The following is a 23,204-nucleotide window of genomic DNA, read 5'->3' as shown; positions in this document are numbered from 1 at the left end:
TTACCCTCAAATAGCCACCCCCAATCTAAATTCTTCAGTTCCTGCCTAATATTGTTATAATTAGCCTTCCCCCAATTTAGCACTTGCACCCGAGGACTACTCATCCTTATCCACAAGTACCTTAAAACTTATGGAATTATGGTCACTGTTCCCGAAATGCTCCCCTACTGAAACTTCGACCACCTGGCCGGGCTCATTCCCCAATACCAGGTCCAGTATGGCCCCATCCCTAGTTGGACTATCTACGTATTGTTTCAAGAAGCCCTCCTGGATGCTCCTTACAAATTCTGCCCCATCCAAGCCCCTTGCACTAAGTGAGTCCCAGTCAATATAGGGGAAGTTAAAATCACCCACCACTACAACCCTGTTACCTTTACATCTTTCCAAAATCTGTCTACATATCTGCTCCTCTACCTCCCGCTGGCTGTTGGGAGGCCTGTAGTAAACCCCCAACATCGTGACTGCACCTTTCCTATTCCTGAGCTCCACCCATATTGCCTCGCTGCATGACCCCTCTGAGGTGTCCTCCCACAGTACAGCTGTGATATTCTCCTTAACCAGTAATGCAACTCCCCACCTCTTTTACATCCCCCTCTATCCCGCCTGAAACTACTAAATCCTGGAACATTTAGCTGCCAATCCTGTCCTTCCCTCAACCAAGTCTCTGTAATAGCAACAACATCATAGTTCCAAGTACTACTCCTTTCTCACCTGGTCATAACATTGCGCATGCACGGGTGGGAGTTCACCTGCACCAGTTTCCGGACTATTAGGGTAAATGATGTTTTTGAAAAAACGCACGTAAGTCAGTAGTTATTTCAAAAAGCTGTATTTAGTAATTCTATAGGGCTGTTTTAAATTCAGCTTTGAGTCCATTTTCTGTGCTTTTACTGGCTGTTGATGTAGCTGCTGAATATTGCTGCGTGCTGTGCCAATAATGTCTGATGTCTGATGATGTTTATTCTGAATTATTAACAATTATGCTATCATTACTGCTTGTTTATTAAAAACAACTTGCAGTTGATAATGGGAAATTCCAGGGCCAAAATATATTATAGCACAATAACTACTCTGGAAAGCCCATTCTCTTACATCCATCATTTTAAAGTACAAACTGTGGACCCTTATTTGCATTTATCAGAATTGATTCTGTGATGCTAACGCCTAATTTAAGGGAGAGAACTCAGTATTATTGAAGAAGTAAGCAAGGGGAGTTAATCTGAAACAAATCAAAATTATTTACTGTGATTGGAAAGTGGAATAGTTCAGTGGTGGTGGCCAGAATTACGTGGGAAAGTCTGGGGCTGGGAATTCTGTCTAATAATTTTTTCCAGTGTTTGGGGGCATCATCTTTCTGCTCAAAACACGTTGGCTGACTACAGAATTTCGCAGGGGATGTGGTCAGGAAGGCATGTTCCTGTAAGTCATATGGGAATGCTTCTGACGCACCCAATTCTTGGCAGAAGAAGTTGCAGAGTAGAGTTCTGTTTATAATTTCAGTCAGTGGAGCTGATCAAGTCCACAGTTAGATATATATACTGAATAGGAGAATGTAACCCATGTCCTGTCTGTTGAACTTCAGGCTGGAGTGATGTCTGTGTGCTTTGTTCGTGCCCTAGGTCAATGCATTTTGCTGCAGTTATTCAATTCAAATTCATTCTGGACTCCTGACCATCCCTGATTTTAATTGCTCCACCATTGGTGGCTGTACCTTCAGTTGCCTGGGCCCTAAGCTCTGGAATATCCTCCTTGCACCTCTCCACCTCTTTACCCTGCTTTGCACCTTTAAGACACTCCGAAAAACCTACCTCGTTATCTGACCTAATATCTCCACATGTGGCTCAGCATCATACTTTGTTCAATAGTGCTGCTGTGGAGCTGGGACGTTTTATTACGTTAAAGGTGTTATATAAGTATAAGTTGTCGGTGTCGTACAGTTCCTACACTGCAGCAGCACTAATTTACTTAATTACATCTTGGGACTGAATTTTCAGGGCAGAGGGGAACCCCTGAAAATAGCGGTGCTGGGTAGCGTGTCAATTGCAGGACGCCGTGCCGAACATTTTGGAGGAGACGAGTTCAGGGCCTGGGAAGGCCGCCTGCCCCATGAGGTGGGCAGGCAATTAGGCAGAATTAGGTGGCCTCCAGTTTCCCAACTGAATTGGGGCCAGATCAACTGTCTGGAGGTGAGCATCCAGTGGCAGGTTGGGGTGCCGGTGCTCCTGGCAGGCCTACAGGCCCTCCCTGCCTGCCTGAGTGGGAGAACAGCCAAAGGCCATTCTGTAGAGGGGCTCCTCACCACAGTGGTAGCTTGGCTGCTTTTTGTATTTCTTAATTAAAGTTTTTAAAAGATGGATGAGAAGGCACCTTCTTGTTGAGGCATCCTCCCAGTTACTTACCATGTACTGCAGCCATGTGCTTCTCTGAAGCTCAAAGGCCTCTGTTTGGCACTCCAGCTTTCAGAACCTGCCCACCACCCTTAATTGGACAGAAAAACCTTCCTCCATGCCAATTAAGGGCTCCACCCTGTGAAATTCTTAACTTTAATTACTTGCCCCCCGGAAGTGGGTTTCTGACCCAGAAACAAACCTGGCTCCTGTTTCCCGCCTCTCTGGCGAAAATGCAGTCCTTTGTGTCTATCAGGTACAAGCCTTTGGCCTGGAAATTCATTTAGGCCTGTTTTCAGCATATTTCCAGTTAGCTGTGGGCACCTGTCGTGCCTGTAGAGTGGCAGGGGAATGGGAGGGAGTCTGCTCCTCCTAGCTCCACATAAATCATAAATATATTTTTAAAATTTACTCTTTTGTTGGCAACCATTGATTAGGCTGTAGCAAACATAGTAAATGCCTGGAGCGTCCTCCACTCATCAGTGACCAATGCAGTTTCCTGAAACAGGCTCTGTCTTAGCATGTACAAGCCTGTTTTAGGTCGCTTTTAGCGCTGCCTGGATATTGCCCGACCCAAGAGGCATTGGATGTACCTCAGGTGTCCATGGGGTGTGGAACATAACCATGCAAAGTTGCCAGTTTTTCTTTCTCATGTTACTTTTGAAAAACAGGCAGAACAGAGCCCTATTTCCAGGTATTTATGTCTCTAGGTCTGCAATATTGTAATTCTATATGAACGTAATATTGTAGAGAGCCTGTAATGTTGCTGATTTTGCCAAGCTAACCATGTGACACCATGAATAAATCAGAACCTAACATTGATCTGTGCTAAACATGTGATGCAACAGATCAATCAATAGCTTGAAAAACCATTTCAGCACATTTTTTGTCTGGCGTAATAGTTCTCTGTTTCCCCGCTAATTATTCCTCCACCCTGGATATTTTAGCTGATCGTCTCTTGGGCATCTGCTCAACTCTCAGGCCTAGCATGATACCCGCTTTCTTTTTCAAAAAATCTAAAATAAAACCACATTTTAAAACTTTTTCTCCTCTGCCTATTTGAGGGTGTCTTTTATTTCTGGCTGAGTAATAATCCACTTGTGACCACAAGGCCAGGCCCCTGTTGATGCTACCTATGGTGGATGCCAAAAGGCAAGCAGAGAGTGACTATAGTACAAAATAGCCATCTCTGGGTCTTGAGTAATTTTCCCAAAAGGGAAATACCAGACTCTGAGGACAACTTTCCCACAATTTTCCCTTTTCCCTGTGGGAGGTGGCTGGCATCCATTCAGTGCAATATCAGAAGTTCAAATCATCCAGAGTGGAGAAGAGAGAATTGTTTTATGCAGCAAGTTGTTATGATCTGGAATGCACTGCCTGAAAGGGTGGTGGAAGCAGATTCAGTTGTAACTTTCAAAAAGGAATTGGATATATACTTGGACAGGAAAGATTTGCAGAGCTATTGGGAAACAGCAAGTGAATTGGATTAATTGGATAACTGTTTCAAAGAGCTGCCACAGGCCCGATGGGCCAAATGGCCTCGTTCTATGCAGCAAGATTCTATGGTTCGATAATTAGTGAAACCTTGACACCAGTGCTGCTGAAATTCAACTTTAGCTGGGGTGCAAAATGGGTGATAGCAGATCAGCTACCTGATGTACTTCAGTGGCTTTAATGGAAAGGAAAATTTGATGGTGTATATAACAGACAGCTGATCCACGACTGCCTGTTTATATGCTCCTGCCAAAGTTGAATTTCACCCCCAGTATGTGGTGCAAATATTGAGCCATCAAGATAGTATCTCATGGCTTGACGCATAGAGGCACAGTGTTAAATACCTTTCATTACTCAGATGGCTAACCTTTTCTTGTTTATAGCTTTGATTTTTTTTATGCCTTTAGAAGTCTTTAAGACAGTAAATTAAAATGAACTCAATTGTTGGCTTAAGTTTTATTCAGGTTCTTTTGCTGCTTAACTTAAGTCAGAGTTTGTAGTAGCTTAACTGTGTCTGATACATGGACGCCTTGTCATTATCACGGTTTACTAAACATAGATCGTAACTTGTATTTCTATAGCGCCTTTAATGTAATAAAATGTCCCAAGGTGATTCTCAGGGACATTATAAAACAAGATCTGACTCAGAGCCACATAAGGAGATATTAGGACAGATGACCAAGAGCTCAAGGAGAGTCTTAAAGGATGAAAGAGAGGTGGAGAGGTTTAAGGAGGGAATTCCAGAGCCTAGGGCCCAGGCAGCTGAATGCATGGCTACCAATGGTGGAGCAATAAATCGGGGATGCTCAAGAGACCAGAATTGGAGGAGCACAGATATCTTGGAGGGTTGAAATTGGGAAGAGTGAGGCAATGGAGGGATTTGAAAACAAGGATGAGAATTTTAAAATTGAGGTGTTGCTTAATCGGGAGACAGTGTACGTCAGCGAGCAGACAGATGATGATTTGTGTTAGGACAGAGTTTTGGATGACCTCAAGTTTACGGAGTGTAGAATGTGGGAGTGTATTAGAATAGTCAAGTCTAGAGGTAGCAGAGACATGGATGAAGGTTTCAGCAGCAGCTGAGCAGGGGCAGAGTTGGGCAATGTTACAGAGGTGAAAGTAGGCGGTCTTAGTGATGGCATAATATGTGGTCGGATGCTCATCTTGGGGTCGGATATGACATCAAGGTTGTGAACAATCTGTTTCAGCCTCAGTTACCGGGGAGAAGGATGGAGTCAGTGGCTATTGACAGTGTGTCCCAATTCCTCACAGTCTGTCCAGTACCTCATAGTCTGTCTCAAAGATAGAGACAAGCTTTACAACCAGGGTCAATGCACCTAACAGAACATTCGACAAGTCATCTGTTTGGACAACAGCTCACTTACACACCCCACTGGACCTGCAGACTGCAGATTCCATGACACTACAATTAGATAGATAATTTGGAACCAGACGAGTGCAGATCTACCCAACTGGATGACAGTCGAGAGGTATTGGAGGAGGATGGTTTGATCAACCATGTCTAAGGCTGCAGACAGGTCAAGAAGAATAAGAAGGAATAGTTTACCTTTGTCCCCGTCACATAGGATGTCATTTGTGAGTCATTCATGTCATGCCATGGTTAATGTACCGACCTAAGTGTGCTGATTAGAATCTGGCCCCGAGAGTCACCTTTTAAAAAATATCTTCTTTTTCTATGCCACGGAAGCTGGCACCAGCAATAGTGGTGGTCAGCTAATAGTGTGTATCACTGACATTTCACAAACAAGCACTCATAAAAACCTTTGTCACCATAACAATAGATACGGGGGCAAGTATACATCTCCCTTGCTGGTACTTTGTTCAATTGTGAATTTAAAAATGGGAAACGTGGCTTGATAGGGAAAGAGATGGTTACACTTTCTGGCACTCTTCTGAAACAAACTTTAAAACAATTTGAATGCTAAGAACAATATCTCAAAGAAAAAGTAGCCAGTTGAAAAAGTTTTTGTTAATTGCCATTACTTGTATCGGATCCGCTGCATCAGCTCAGCCTTCTGCAAACTACGGCAGCGAGTGTTTAACAACAAAGACCTCCGCAAGTCAACAAAAGTCCTAGTGTACAGAGCAGTTGTCACCACACGGCTGTCCCGCAGTGAGACCTGAACTGTGTATTAGTAACACAGAAGAGCACTAGAGAAACTCCATCAGCAATGCCTCCACCACATCCTTTGGATTTAATGGGAGGACAGTAACAAACACTAGTGTCCTTGAAGCCAGCTCCACAAGCATTCAGGCAAAACTCCTACAAAACCAACTTCGATGGACTGGACACTGTGTCCAGATGGCGGAAAACCATCTCCCCCACCAGGTCCTGCTTTCTCAACTGCCAAATGGACAGCACTCCAGGGGAGGACAAAGAAAATGCTTCAAAGACACTTTTAAGCTCTCTTTGAAGCGCGGCAGCATTCACATTGATGACTGGGAGGAGCTTGCTACCAATCGTTCAAAATGGCAACAACCTGTCCATCAAGCTGCATCATGCTTTGAGTCCAAACGCCTTAAAGATGAGGCACAGCGGTGGCAGAGAAGGAAAGAAAAGGAAGCAAATCCTGCACCCTGGATCCCACTACCTCGTGGGACGTCCTGCCCCATGTGCCCAAAAATGTGGGGGTTGAGAATTAGCCTGTTCAGTCACCTTAAGACCACAGCAGAAACTAGTGACCTTGAGTAGACGTCATCCTCATGTCATGCTGGGCTCCCACCTGCCAAGAATGAGGCACATTAATTTTGTCATTAACATTGATTTTAAACTATTACTGGAGTGAAGAAAGGACTTGTTAAACAGATCGGCCATGGCTGGAAAAGACATTTACGTATTAACAGACAGTGATTGGAAAGACAAAGGACCATTCCCTGACGCATTCAACCCACAATGGACCTTGCTCACCAGGTAATGTGTGTAAGAGGAGCATTCCAGAGAGTGCTGTAATCCAAGACGTGGTCAGACCAGTTAGTCACATGACTAACCTGCTTGGCAACCTGGGTTTTTTCTGAATTGTACAAACACTTTGAACTCAGAAAGACTGTTTGCTCCTGGACTGAGACGATCTCTCCTGTCTGCTCCCATCTCTTTCTGACAAGCCTCTGAATCCACTGAAGACACTTGAACCCCAAGAGAGAAAAGTCTCCTACAGCGAACAAGGTTTAAAAAGAATACTGGGCCCCAATGGAAAGCAAGATCTACCTCCAATCAAGGACTCTATAGTAAGCTCGAAGAACCTCAACAAAAACTCTTCAGATATTGCCTCAAACGTTTCCACTTTATTATTTCTTCTGCTCTTTTCTGTCTCTATTGCATGTGTGTATTGCGTATGCATGCTAGCGTGGGTGCGTCATGTATCCATAGGCATTAACTGAATTAGAGTTTCTTTGCCTTATAATTGGAAAGCGATGAACAAGGGGCAGCTAAAAACATGGTGTGTTTAAAATTAAACCCTGTTTTGGTAAGACCAGGTGAAGGCTGAAATGGAACCCTAGACCTCTCTCTCACCGGGTCATAACACTCGAATCAAGGGACAGCTGACTATAGGCTGGCTCGGTTCTGCAAATGAAACCTGACCCGAGCCCAACAGAACCACATCCAACCCGAGCCCGACCTGGCCCGAGTCCTTTCCTTTTTTCCCGTGCCCGAACCGACCCGACTCGACCACTGGAATGTTCAGTTAACCTAGCTTCCGTTTTTCACTTTTTAAGCTTGTGCAGATAAGCACCAAAAACTGTAACTGGACTTGAAAGGTTGTTTAAAAAATACATTAAGATTGGAGCCACGTACCAGAGGTGGTGATAGACTGTGTCTGACCCGGCCCCACCCCAAATGCCGGACCTGGAAAAGCGACCCAACCCGACCTGACCCGAACATGACACTTGTCGTTGGGTCCCGTCAGGATCGGGTCGGGTAGCTATGCTCTACAGCTGACAAATTTTTTATTAACCGCAGAAAGAAAGTGCTGCCATTTTGAATATTACTCCCCTCGTGAGATGGCATTTGATTTTAAAGGGAGATCGTTTAGGACTGCAGAGTTTTTTCTGTAATTAAAGAACACGGTAACAATTTATTATAGTGTGAAATATCTGGAATACAGTCAATATTGATCTTGTTACAGAACTTTCCCTTTGTCACTGCTCTCGTCATTTGGATTTTTCATTCTTTTATATCTTCATCATATGAATTCCAGTGCCCTTTTCTCAATTCAATGAGATCGTTGAGCATCCATTCTGATCAGACTGTTGAGCATGTCCACAGGATGACCAGGCATTAGACCCATCTATGGCAATCCTATATCATGACCAATTTGGTCTTTTGGACCAAGTTGATAAAGAACTGAACAAATATATATGCAGCTTCAGATGAGAGTAGGTTATTGTGTTTCAAATCCTGTATCTCCAGAAGGGAAAAGTACACTGGGCACAGTAAGATTGTGCTGCTGCGTGCTGCCATCACTTGCATTGATTTGAGTACATTTAAATCAAAATCCAAGACAAATGTGCAAAATGCAAGTTTCAATTAACAGTATAAGCAGGCAAGCTGATGCTGGGCACCTCCCAAGAGATACAATGGGAGGGAAAGTCATTTCAGACCTCACCTGCTGGATTATTGCAGCATTGACAGGGCACAGCAGTAGCAATAAAATAAAAGCAAAATACTGCAGATGCTGGTAATCTGAAATAAAAACAAGAAATGCTGGAAATACTCAGCAGGTCTGGCAGCATCTGTGGAGAGAGAAGCAGAGTTAACGTTTCGGGTCAGTGACCCTTCATCAGATTAGCAGTAGCAATACTGTTCTGTTGTTTTGACCTGAGGTGGTATGCAGGAAATACCTTGAAGATAGAGAACCTTACAATTATAAAAATTGCACCATAACACAATGACAGAACAGGGAAAATATATTTATCTGATAGGACATGTAATTTTATGCTAGGGAATCATGTCACCAGATGCAAAATTCCTAGTGTCCAATTAAAGTTTTGAAATGGAGAATCCCTACCATCAAGTATAAACACAAAACACATACTGCAAACAGAATTTTCAGTTTGTGGTAGATTTTAGATTTTATTTCCCCAACGGAAGCTCGTTGCTCTGATATAATTCAAATTAATCAGAAAGAGCTACAGACCAATGTTGGTAGATATTTTTTTCAGTGAAATGAATTTAAAAAGACAGGAATTTACCATGATATTAGAATCCTCTGGTGCACTTACTTATAAAATAAACCAGACACATGCAGTGAGTAGCCAAAGAGTGTGATGCCTCCTAGCAAGGGATCTACCTGCTGTTTCTGGCAGGAATGTTGTCAGATCTTCATCCCAGAATAGAGTACATCTTCCATTAAAAAATCCGGGGTAAACATAACACTGTCAGTATATTTTGTGCTTTTTCCTGACATCCCTTATTCACCTGGAATCTCAAATACCATGGAAGGGATAGATTCTTACCCTTCCAAATTACAGCAGAGCAGAATTAATACACGTCGATCCATGTGCTGCATATATTGGTGTTGAGGTTGAAGTCAGGTGCCAGTTCTCAATTTCATGAATTGAGTGTTGAACATAGTGCATATGCATGTGATGAACACTGGTCCTTGTAGCTGTGATCTTTCATACAATGTGAAATGAATTCAGAGGAGACATGTGACCTCACTTCAAGTCTGCCCAGAGGCAAGCCAGGGATCTTTTTTACTGTGAACACAAGGAACCAAGATCAAAGACCCTTTTGAAAGCAGGGTACAGGGTGGTAACACCGAAAGGACAATGGGTTTGCTGTCCCAGACTCACAGATGGTAAACAAGGAGCCAGGGACTCTAAAAATGCACATTCAAGTTGCAATTGTTAACACCTGGCAACAAAGGAATGCCCAAAGGTTTTGCTATGGTCAGACTTATGGACTCTGAGAATTGTAAAAGGCAAATGACAATTGACTTTCATTCTGAATAAATTCAGCAGGCTTGCCTAGGTGAGGCAGGCTGAAAGGAAGACATGAAGACCTGCAGCAGCAGCCTCAAAACAGAGAGAAAGAGAAACAACTGCTCTCAGATCACCAGTATAACAAAAGGGCTGCTCAGACTTGAACCCCATTTGAAAGTTGAGGTTTGCAGAGGAGAAAAGATTAATAGGGTCACCAGAGATTGCCTTATTAATGGAAGCCCAGTCAAATATGCCCAAGAGAAATGAGCGAAGAAGGGATTGATTTTGGGAAGGACACTGGGAGATCCAACCCATTGCAACTGGGCGGCACAGTGGCGCAGTGGTTAGCACCGCAGCCTCACAGCTCCAGGGACCCGGGTTTGATTCCGGGTACTGCCTGTGTGGAGTTTGCAAGTTCTTCCTGTGTCTGCGTGGGTTTTCTCCGGGTGCTCCAGTTTCCTCCCACAAGCCAAAAGACTTGCAGGTTGATAGGTAAATTGGCCATTATAAATTGTCACTAGTATAGGTAGGTGGTAGGGAAATATAGGGACAGGTGGGGATGTTTGGTAGGAATATGGGATTAGTGTAGGATTAGTATAAATGGGTGGTTGATGTTCGGCACAGACTCGGTGGGCCGAAGGGCCTGTTTCAGTGCTGTATCTCTAATCTAAACTGGGAGGAGTTTGGCACTTTCAACTGCAAGCATACCCTTTGGATGAGAACAGTGTGTAACATATAAATGTGGTGTGGGGTTTTCAAGTGTGTTAATAAGTTAATGGGAAATACCTTTCTGTGTAATTTAGTGTATTAGCTACCTACTAAGTACTGTTTAGTTAATGTTGATTTTGAGTTTAGTTATAGTAAAAGTCTTCAAACGTGAAACCTTTAATCAGTCTGGGGAGTTGATATCTCATGTTTTGATGTTAATGGTCTCTATTGAGGTTGTAACAATGTTAATAATTTTCGGCAGGTTAACAGTTTGCAGTGTGCTACAGAGGGGTGGAGATAACAGTATTAGTCATGATTCCTTTAGTGGGTAAATGTACCAGACGTTGTGTCTCTTAGCCAAGCAGACCAGAAATAAAACAGCAAAAGCAGAATCCTGCAGATGCTGGAAATCTGCAAAAAAAAGAACAGAAAATGCTGGGAACAGTAAGTAGGTCAGCCAGCATCTGTGCAGAGAGAAACTGAGTTTAAATTTCAGGTCGATGCCCTTTCATCAGAACTGGGAGATGTTAGAGAGGAACAACTTTTAAGCAAGTACACAGCCAGGGAAAAGGGGCCAGAGAAAGAAAAGAAGGGAAAGGTCTGTGATAGGGTGGAGGGCATGATGATTAAATGATAAAATGACAGCAACATGCAGTTCACCCACATAGAGTCATTTACAGCACAGAAGGAGGCCATTTAGCTCATCATTGAGTCCATGCCAGCCCTCCAAGGAGCTATGCTGTCAGTCCCACTCACATGTGGCTATCCAACCTCCTCTTGACGTCATTGATCATCTCCGCTTTCGCCACTCTTATGGGCAGCGAGTTTCAGGTGTTTACCACCCGCTGTGTAAAAAAGTGCTTCCTGATATTCCCCCTGCATCTTTTGCCCAAAACCTTCAAACTGTGTCCCCTAGTCCTTGTACCATTTGTTAATGCTTTTGTTTTTATTTTTCATCAGCAATTGTATAGAAGATCAATTGTATTACATAATAATGTATTGTATGATATAACACAGCTATGGTTAAAGAACAGCATATCCTCCAACTCACAGTGAACAATGCCACCAGATATCTACTACTATCTATAATTATACTTCACACATGGGACCTGAGAATTAGCAAGTAATAGTTACAGGTAATTCAACCATCTTTACATAGAACATCGAAGGATCAGTCAGTTAAAGGGTTTGAGAGAGTGCAAGGGAATGGGGATATCTATACATCTCTTTTAAAGATCTGGCACAATGCTTTGAGTGGGCTGTTTCTATGCTGTAAAATTCTATGATTTAATGTCTGAGCTGACTCACAACATTCATGCTGTTAAATCTATTTCCCACAGTCTGAAACATTTTCACCTGATTTAAGAGAGGGCCAATGTAAAAGACCTTTTAAAATGCTTCACTGTCACAAACCTATATTTGGTTTGAACAAATTGCCCAATTAAGGTGCCACTATCCAAGGCTTGTGTTTGCATTTCTAACATCACCATTTTGGTTTAAACATTTCACACCTGTGTCAAATTCTGTGAATTAACCAGACATAAACCAGCTGTAACACAGTGGGAGTTCGGCTGAGTGGTAACATTATCCACAATTAACAGAGAAAGAAAGCAACAACTCACAGTCAACAGAGGTCTTACCAGCAGCTGCTGCTTATCACCTTCAATCAATGAAAGTGTTAAATAAATGCAGTGTGGTTGGAATTGCACAAATGTGTATGTCAGGTTAGAACAGGATCAAAATTGACAGTTAAGGTCCTCACAGTAAAATAGCCAAGGTTCACATATGAATAGTGATCAATTGGGAGAGGTAACAGCATGTGACTGAAGATTGTGAAACTGTCTGCCTGCAAGATGTCAGCACTTACAGGGAGGAGGGAAGGAAGACAACCGAGAGAAGCAGAATTTGGCACCACCTGTTATTTAGTGCTATTATTTTAAAATATTGTTTATTTGGTTAAACCGGAGGCAACATTTTTTTCTTTGTTCAAGAGGAGGTAGAGAACAATAATAAAGTTTGTTATGAATTAGTTTACTTGATATGAATGCTTCACCCAGAAACGGACAAATAACATAAATCAGCCTTTCATTACTATTTTATAACAGCTTTCTGTCCCTTAAACAAATTGTTGTGGTAAGTGTAATCACTGGTCAGATTTAGTTCCTTTTCCTGATAATATTTTTAAAACGTAATTTACTTTAAAATTTACCTGATGCTAATAGTATTTCGTAAGACAAAGAAATGTTGAAGTAAAATTGAAAAAATTAGGATTACTGAATATTATTACCCATAATTAAAGAGTATTGCATTTAAAATTATTGCTGTAGAACATTGGAAATTGTGTTGGGCATATCCAGCCATGATACTGTATGTAATTAAAAGCAAAATACTGCAGATGCTGGAAATCTGAAATAAAAACAGGAAGTGCTAGAAATACTCAGCAGGCCAGGCAGCAGCTATGGAGAGAGAAGCAGAGTTAACGTTTCAGGTCTGTGCCCTTTCATCACGGACCTGAAATTATACTGTATGTGTTGGGGGCCACATATTTGATTGGATTTTTGCCTGTCACCATGGCCCTGTTATGTGCCGGACCTAGTTTTGATTTGTGAATGATTTGGACTCGGAACTCGAGAGCTCAATTTCAAAATTTGCAGACGATGCCAATTTGGTCGGTATAGTTAATACTGAGGAAGACTGTGACAAAATACAATACCATAACAGAAGGAGCCGAAATGAAATGGAAGAATTATGAATTTAAAAAGTCAATTGCTAAACAAAACCACAAGCACTTGGACACTCACACAACAATCAAAATGGAGTAGTGGTCATGTGATCCCCGTACTGGAAATAAACAAGCTTGTCTGCCAAGATGGAACTCATTAACCTTGTCTGATATAGCTCTGGGGAGAACCATTTTGAAATTGAAAAGAGCACTATTGCATATGAATGACTCAATCAGCATGAATGAATGAACAAAGTGTTCTAGAGACAGATTGATTGACAGCCTAAACCAAAAATGAATAGATATGAAGTAGCCACATCATAACAGAATGGTGTCCATCCACACATAGAAACGTAGAAAGTAGGAGTAGGCCATTTGGCCCTTTGATGCTGCTCTGCCATTCATTATGATTGTGGCTGATCATCCAACTCAATAACCTGTTCCCCATTTTGCCCCAAACCCTTTGATCTCTTTAGACCCAAGAGCTATATCTAACTCCTTCTTGAAAACATACAATGTTTTGGCCTCAACTGCTTTCTGTGGTAGTGAATTCCACAGACTCACTACTCTCTGGGTGAAGAAATTTCTCCTCATCTCAGTCCTAAAAGGTTTACCCTGCATCCTTAGATTATGACCCCTGGTTCTGGACTCCCCCATCATCAGGAACATCCTTCCTGCATCTACCCTGTCAAGTCCTGTTAGAATTTTATAAGTTTCTGTGAGATCCCCCCCCACTCTTCTGAACTCCAGCGAATATAATCCCAACCGACTCAATCTCTCCTCAGACGTCAGTCCCGCCATCCCAGGAATCAGTCTGGTAAACCTTCGCTGCACTCCCTCTATAGCAAGAACATCCTTCCTCAGATAAGGAGACCAAAGCTGGACACAATATTCCAGGTGTGGCCTCACCAAGGCCCTGTATAATTGCAGCAAGACATCCCTGCTCCTGTATTCGAATCCTCTCGCTATGAAGGCCAACATACCATTTGCCTTTTTTACCGCCTGTTGCACCTGCATGCTTACCTTCAGCGACTGGTGTACGAGAACACCCAGGTCTCGCTGCATATTCCCCTCTCTTAGTTTATAGCCGTTCTGATAATCTGCCTTCCTGTTTTTGCTACCAAAGTGGATAACCTCACATTTATCCACATTCGCCCACTCACTCAACTTGTCCAAATCACCCTGAATCCTCTTTGCATCCTCCTCACAACACACCCTCCCACCCAGTTTTGTGTCATCTGAAAATTTGGAGATATTACATTTAGTTCCCTCATCTAAATCATTAATATATATTGTGAATAGCTAGGGTCCTAGCACTGATCCCTGCGGTACCCCACTAGTCACAGTCTGCCATTCGGAAAAAGACCCATTTATCCCTACCCTTTGTTTCCTGTCTGTCAACTAATTTTCTATCCATCGCAATACACTACTCCCAATCCCATGCACTTTAATTTTACACGCTAATCTCTTATGTGGGACTTTGTCGAAAGCCTACTGAAAGTCCAAATAAACTACATCCACTGGCTCCCCCTCATCAACTCTACTAGTTACATCTTCGAAGAATTCTAGTAGATTTGTCAAGCATAATTTCCCTTTCGTAAATCCATACTGACTCTGCCCGATTGTACCACTGTTCTCCAAATGCTCTGCTATAAAATATTTGATAATGGACTGTAGAATTTTCCCCACTACTGACGTCTGGCTGACTGGTCTATAGTTCCCTACTCTCTCTCTACCTCCCTTTTTAAATAGTGGGGTTACATTAGCTACCCTCCAATCTGTAGGAACTGTTCCAGAGTCTATAGAATCTTGGAAGATGACCACCAATGCATCCACTATTTCTAGGGCCACTTCCTTAAGTACTCTGGGATACATTCCATCAGGCCCTGAGGATTTATCGGCCTTCAATCCCATCAATTTCCCCAACACCATTTCTCTACTCATACTGATTTCCTTAATTTCCTCCCTCTCACTAAGCCATGTGTTCCCCAACATTTCTGGTATGATATTTGTGTCCTCCTTTGTGAAGTTGAACCAAAGTATGCATTTAGTTGGTCAGCCATTTCTTTGTTCTCCATATTAAATTCCCCTGTTTCTGACTGTAAGGGATCTACATTTGTCTTCACCAATCTTTTTCTCTTCACATACCTATAGAAGCTTTTACAGTCAGTTTTTATGTTCACCACAAGCTTGCTCTCGTACTCTATTTTCCCCTTTTTAATCAATTCCTTGGTCCTCCTTTGCTGAATTCTAAACTGCTCCCAATCCTCAGGTCTGTTGTTTTTTCTGGCAAATTTATATGCCTCTTCCTTGGATCTAATGCTATCTCTAATTTCCCTTGTAAGCCATGATTTGGCTACCTTTCCAGTTTGACCTCTGCGCCAGACAGGGATGAACAGTTGTTGCAGTTCATCCATGCACTCTTTAAATGTTTGCCATTGCCTATCCACCTTCAGAACTGCTGAAGGGTCACTGTCCTGAAACGTTAACTCTGCTTCTCTCACCACAGATGCTGTCAGACCTGCTGAGTATTTCCAGCATTTTTTGTAATTAAAATTATGAAGGGGTTTGATAGGGTGAACATCAAGAAGATGTTTCTACTTGTGCGGGAGACCAAAACTAGGGGTGGTAAATATAAGATAGTCTCCAATAGGAAATTCAGAGAAATCTCTTTACCCAAAAGGTGCTAAGAATGTGGACCTCGCTAAAACAAGGAGTAATTGAGGTGAATAGCATAGATGCATTTAAGAGGAAGCTAGATCTGCACATGAGGGAGAAAGGATATGCTAATAGGTTTAGACGAAGCATGGTGGGAGGAGGCTTGTGGTGACTATAAACACTGGGATAGACAAGTTGGGCCGAATGGCCTGTTTCTGTGCTGTAGACTCTTATGTAATTCTATGTAGTTTCTAGGATCAGTACGTCTTACAGCTCCTAGTGGGAGCCCCCTCCCCTGTACAGAAGGAAAATGCATGCGATGCTGCAGCAGGGCACCCATTGCAACACCAGTAGGAAGAAGAGCCCCAAGGATCTGAAGATTGATTTTATTTTCACAGCCTCGGAGAGGGAAAAGTATCCAGTGTTGGACCACATCCATCAGTCCTCCTGCCTCTGTCACAGGAACTACAATCACCGCTTACCTGACAGTTCCTGTGGGCAATAGCAGTAGTGGTAGAGGGCAGGAAATTGGGCAGGTTGTTGACTTGCACCTCCCTACTATCATTTGCACATAGTAGGAAAGTGAAGGGTTGTCCTTCCCAACTGGGCTAGAGAGCATAAAATATAGTTCAGGGCAGCGATGTTATAGTGGGTCTTCCTGCCCAATTTTCCTTTATTTTCTTCCATTGTGCCACCCAATTTCAAGTGATTATACAAAAGAAAAATCCAGCCCATAAAGTTTAAATCAATTTACCTGTCATTGCCTGTCTAAGATGGTGGTAAGCATAATTGCAAAGAATCTAAAAAGTAAAGATGTTGGATATCCTGGCTGAACAATATGGTAGTTGTGACTTTGTTGTTGATGTCAATTTACTTAGGCATGACGCCTGATACTCACTTTCTTTTGTAATATTTTCTCATTTAAAAAAAAGAATGATGTAAGTCAAAATACCTGGAAAGTCATGAATATAAAGAACATAAACAATTTTCTGGGTAGGAGCTCTAAACTCAAATGAAATCAAATGTTCTTTTGGGCCTCCCAGAGGCAGAGATTTTGAACATGTCAGAACATAATCAAAATACAGGCAAATTCAGCTTTCAGTGTTGGTGTGGTTTTATGACAGTATGTTGATTGAAAAACATAATAAGACGGCAAAAGGGGTGAACTAAGTTGTTTTTTCCCATGAGCGACTTAAAGGGCCAGCATGCTTCAAGTTGTTAAGAATTAGACTTCCAAACTTGTGGGAAAATCCTACCTGCTCATGTGGGAAGTTATGAGAAACAAAAAAAATGACAGTATCCCGTTGCCTGCCCTGAATACAGCTGAAATTATGTCTGAGGCACAGGTCACAGAACAATTTCACAAGGATCTGATTTTGCAATCTTAGGTCACAGTTGAGTCAATCTTTTCTTTCGTTGTCTTTGATGTTACTTTACAAGGTATGGTCTTAAATTGAATATTATATCTGGATTTGATCCTAATCAGCGTTGCATTGACGTAGCTCATTCATTTTCTATAAGACGTAACACTGCTGAATGCTGATTGCAATCGAGCCTCAGTGCCTGTTTCGAAACAAATCTATGCTGTGCATTTTAAAGGGGCATTGCTTTCATGAAAATCTGATTAACCCGTATTTGTGGAGGGAGAAGATCAATAATTGTGTTGCTTGATTATTGGAAGCTGACGCCAAGTCTTTCAGTTTCCGTCGTAAGGTTCCCACATTGATTTAGACTTTTGCACAACAAAAATGTAGATATACATTTTGTACACATATACACATTTTATTAAATTAGTAAATGGGAGACTAATATATATTTACCTACTCTTATGAACAGTGCTACTCTTTACACATGTTGCTGTTTAAGAATGGGAATTGTCAAGTGGGAGAACAATAAAGGAGAATAAACCCTTGGAGGACACAAGGGTTTATATAAAGTTGAGTGGGGTAAACTTTCGAGAAATGATTTATATATTTTAAATATAAATCCATTTTTGAGTATTATGGTAAGCTTACATCACAGAGACCTGATTCCAAAGTTAGACTGGTGAGATGAAAGTGTCCTGTCAAACAGGTTTGGGTAATCTTAACTCCATTCTTAATGTGTTCACATGCACAGCAAAATACTTCCATAATTCTGTACTAATTGGTATTCAATTGCCAATCTTAATCAGAGAGGCCATAAGAAGAGAAAAACTGTAGAAAATGGAACTGTCACTCTGATCTCTTAAGGTTGTGTTTAAAGCATATTGTAAGTGCAGAGTAGGCAGAACTTTATTGTGCATCTGGTCATGCTACACTGGGAATACTTGATGCTAACACGGTGCAGAAAATGACAGTGTTTTCCAGCACAGACATACCATATCTAAAAGGATTTTTGAATATATAAGTATGTTTGTCTACTATATCTCTGGTTTAATGATGCAAGCTATATATTTCATGACTACATAAATCTTTAATAATATGTTCTTTGAAAGCTCTTCTCCCAATTTCACATTAAAGTTCTTTTAGGTGGATCTGCCAATAAGAGTATATTTTTAACAAGGTACAGTGCAGGATTTGAAGTATGTGTTACCATGATGGAACAATAAACAGGACTTAAGCAAGAGGCTAAATGGGAAATAGGAGAGATAATGTTGTAAAGATCAATGAATGGATTTCTCATGTATTTTTTTTGTCCATTTCAGCAATCCTATGCACCAGCTCCTCACCCTATGGCTCCTCCCAGTCCGAGCACAAACAGCAGCAACAACAGCAGCAACAACAGCAGTGGTGAGCAGTTGAGTAAGACAAATCTGTACATTAGGGGCTTGCCACCAGGCACCACCGACCAGGATCTCATCAAGCTCTGCCAACCGTAAGTTCCTCTATTCATTTTCTTCTTTAAAGAGCATTTTTATGCATGCAAGCATGTCCCTTTATCCAAAGAAAGGATGTGGGACACCATCACTTTTGCTTGACTTCGTGAAGGCATTGCTGTGATACAGAGTGGTTGCATGATCCTCACCGAAAGAACGTGCCAAATATGAAGTATCCTTGGTCTTCATATCATAACTATACATTCTAATATCTACAATGAGATGGGAATAATCACTTTAAATGCGTTACTACCACCAGCTTCCCCAAGACTGGAGGGGGATACACAATGTCACTCAAAGGTTTTGCTTTAATTGCAAAACAAATAGAGATCACTTACTACAGACTTCCACCCTGAAATCTATGATTTCGCTATGGGAGATACTTTATGTACTTATATTTTGCAATTTTCAACTTCGCACCTTGAAAGAGGTATATCCCAGGTCATATGCTTCTCGTCCACAAGTTCCATCTTGTTCCCTTTTACCACAGCTCATGTGGATGTGATTGTCGTGTAGCTTTGTAGATCATAACACATGCTCTCATTGAGTAATTACCAAATCCAGGTTTAATATTGATCTAGAATTTCCTCAGAGCTCCTGTCGCTCTGCTGCTGCAGCTTCTCCAGAAATGTAGCAGAAACCCCATTTACGTGTGATGTGGGTTACCGCTGATTTTCACAGAAGTTATGGCAGTGGAGCAGGACCAGCTCCAAGGAAATTCCTCATCATTATCATTAGCATTAATAAAGCATCCTATCATGTTGTTGTTTACCTGAGGAGGAAACGTGTATTGAAAGAAATGTAAAAGGTGGTATAAGTTGCTATTGATCATGATCATCTGTTACCTAATGTTACTTAAATCTTTTTTCAAAATTAGTAGCTTAACTAGGGTGTTTATTCTTCCACTTTCTGAACACTACATCATAAAAGGGCTCATGTTATATCCTACGAGCTGTATACAGTAATGAAGATTTATTGATGACACTTGGGTGATGCTACAGTTTGTAGAGAACAAGAGCTCATTTCCAGAAGGAATCTCTGGTACACAGCATAACTGAAATATCTAGGTAAAACCTAAAAACTTAACAGGTGAGTTTCCAGTCTCAGCTAACAGGATGTTTACCTGCATTCAGCAATTTATGACTTGTAGTCCTCAGTAAAGTGGCCCTTTATGTCACTTTTTTTTAATACTGAGAATGAATATTTAAATAAATCATGCCACACAGGTCAAATTACAATTTCACATTTAAACAGTCAGACTGCACAATGCATGAATGATGAAATTGCCAATGTTCTATTTGGTTGGGTCCATCAGGACCTACTTATGTAACAAATAAGCTGTGTTTTTTAAATGAGTTTATTTTTTAAAAGCTTCAAGTTTGATTCGCTATGTGTGTTGAGCTAGGAGATTCAAGCTAGGATTGCAGCACAGTGCAAGTGTTGTCTTGAGTGCCTGAGAAATAGTGAGGAAAGATCAGAATAGGTTCCTGCTCCAATGGCCCTTTGTGTATGTTGAGTGAGAGTAGAATCTTACTCAGCTGCATGCCACTATGGATGAATAATCTACTAGCAATCACTGGCATGGCTGATACTTGTAGAAAGACAATTGGGTGAAGTACCAAAGGGTGATTGCTCCCATATATTGAGTCTCAACAGGAGTTAATGTTTTTGGGAAGAGAGGAGAAGAGGAAAATGGAGAAAATGCATAACAACACCTACCACAACAAGAACAACTTATATTTATATAATGACCATTTATCAGGTCAGGAGAGCAAAGCCAATGAAGGATCAACATTCTGCTCATACCTAACAAAGAAAGACTTACATTGATAAAATACCTCATCATGTTTCTAAGAAATAACCTAAAGAACTACATGTACAGTACCTAACTCTAAAGTGCAGTGGCTGCTGTTATTGTAGGCAAGTATCATTGTCATTCTGCATGCAACAAGTTTGCAAAAACAGACTGAGATGAGTGACCAGTTAAAGTATTTTTGGTGCTGTTAGTTAAGGAAGGAATGTTGATCAGGACACTGATAAAAATTCTTCCCTGAATTCTCTGCTGTCCTTCAAATAGTACATCGTGAACGTTGCCATTCACTTGAATGAACAGAACAAGGAAATGGGGCTTTGGTTGTCTCATCTAAAGAACTGCAGCTCTGTTGAATATAACACTCCTTCAGTATTGTCAGCTTGGTCCCAGAGTGGGGGTTGAATTGCACCCTCCTGACTCAAAGGTGAAAGTGCTGCCAATTGAACCAAATTGACATTTTTGTTTATAAAAATGTTCAATTTTAGTTCAGTTTGCCTTGTTCTGTTCTTGGAATTCTAATACTGAAAACAAAACAGCTCATTCACTCTCCAAATAGAAATTGCAGTCACCTCATGGCAGAAGGTAAACAGTGACACTACTCCCTTTTTAAAAACTTACACCCTGAATGGTCAGGCAGTCTTTCCTCTCTACTGTATTTACCAGGTTTTATTTTGGTAACAGCAGAAAATATATATAACCTAATTGCATATATACCCATTGCAAGTAAAGAGGTTGGTAACATTTTCATATGTGAGACTGCTTGTGCATTCTTTCAAATAGTGTAGGAGAGAAAACAGTTATTCAGTGTGTCATGTTTTCAGATGACAAGTTTCCGTCTTCATTTAGCTTCCTACTTTGCCTTTGAAGTCATATGTGAGGGTTTTCAGATCAAAGAGACTGGAGAGAGACACTTCAATAGAAAATTACAGTCTTCAGAGTAGTTTTTTTTACAACAACATACATTATATGTAATAACAGGCCATTTGAATGAATGTACAAATACTTTTAAGGCTGTTAAGATCTTCCTTTTTTGCTGTGATAATTCAGATTGCCAGTAAAATAACATAAAGCTGTCAGGAATTTTGAAAGATTATTACAGATTAAGTAGCCTTTCTTTGTGCCATTGAGTCAAAATAAACTCGTCAAAGCACTTTAATTCAGTTGCAATCTAGAATTTCGAGGAACAACATGGAAAAGTAGCACAGAGCTGCTCCTTTCCATTGAATGAGGTTTGAGAATTAGCAGCTGAATCTGAATTCAGATTTGGGGTCTGGATCTCTGTTCTCAGTTGTTTTCAATCCAAGTGCAGGGTTTGGCTTCCTTCAAGTTGAGTTTTTTTTTTACCTTATTGCCAGGTCCTTTCTACTTACTGCCTAAGTGCTAAAAGGTAGGAATTCTCTGGCCCAATTCACAGTTGCAGCAAGCTCTAATTTACACCCATTAGTGTCGAATGTGATATCCATGTTCCTGTAACATATAAGCCCTGCTTATAGTAGAGGACAGTCCTCTAAGCCAATCTAGAATCATATCGTTTTGCTTTGAAAGTGCATTCCAATTAGTCCTACTCCCCTGCTCTTTCCTGCAGTGCTGTAAATTTATCCTTTTAATGTATATATGCAATTCCCTTTTGAAAGTTACTATTGAAACTACCACTTTTCCAACAGTGCATTCCAGCAGTAACCTCCATGTAAAAATGCCATCACTTTAGTTAGTGTCATCCTTTTGTTGATGACCTGACTTTCCCCTCCTTCAGCAATTTTCTCCTATTTACTTTGGCTGTGCAAGAGGACCAGCTGAAGTGATCCCGCTTACAATTTACAGAGGCGACAATCTTTGCAGGGGCGCAAGGAGGAGAAGGTAACCCATTCTAGTACATTATTAGCAGCGCTCAGAGAGATGTGGCACTGTCAGTGTTAGGGGTCAGTTTTCACACTGATTTTTGTCAACAAACTCGCTGACCAGGCATCGAAAATCAACATCAACGTGAACTGGTGGGTTGTCTTGTATTAAAGAGAAAAGTGAATGTAACATAGTACTATTAAATCATTTTAAAAATTCCAGGTGTTTTCTGCCAGTCTCTAGGCAGTGATCAAGGCAAGGTGGGATAAACTGCTATTTTTAATTGCATGCCAACCATTGCATAGTGCCAATGGGGTCAGCGATGGTTTTTTTTTAGGTGTTCAGGACTTGAGAGTGGAACCTGCATGTTCATTTCATGGTCAGCAAACTGAATTGGGCTGGATCTCAGACCCAGATCTGAGGCAGGTCTGAGTCAGTTCAGAGCCAAATTCAGTGCAATTAGCTTGCAAAATACAATATTAATCTGGAACAAGACATTTATTTATTTTCTCATGTCCCCTAATGCCCCTGACAAATTTGTATTATCACCAAACCATTGCAGATCAGTATTGCCACACAGGAGCCCCTCAACTGATGATATATTGAGAACTTCGGTAGCATTTTGTTCTTGCCTTCCCACATTTCATTTGATCAGACAGTAAAGTTGAAGTCCAATTCCATTTTCTTTCAAGATAATCATCTTTACAATGAGGAAAATAATTAGAAAAGATTGGGTTAAGATCTCCTGCTGGAGCATTGAAATTATTCAGTGAGTAGCTGAAC

The 23,204-nt window shown here is 41.2% G+C and overlaps 1 protein-coding gene across 8 annotated transcripts in view; it reads left to right on the top strand.

The window, feature by feature from the left end:
- Positions 1–23,204, top strand: part of LOC137384908 (RNA-binding motif, single-stranded-interacting protein 3) — a 1,676,909-nt gene that overhangs the window by 1,003,404 nt on the left and 650,301 nt on the right. For all 8 annotated transcript variants that reach the window (XM_068059619.1, XM_068059634.1, XM_068059609.1 and 5 more), the window contains one exon: positions 18,599–18,768. In XM_068059619.1, the coding sequence (XP_067915720.1) occupies positions 18,599–18,768 (170 nt within the window). The remainder of the gene's footprint in view (positions 1–18,598; positions 18,769–23,204) is intronic.

This window comes from Heterodontus francisci, chromosome 2 (genome assembly GCF_036365525.1).
Source record: "Heterodontus francisci isolate sHetFra1 chromosome 2, sHetFra1.hap1, whole genome shotgun sequence".
NCBI lineage: Eukaryota > Metazoa > Chordata > Chondrichthyes > Heterodontiformes > Heterodontidae > Heterodontus > Heterodontus francisci.
This window is presented reverse-complemented; position numbering and strand designations above follow the sequence as displayed.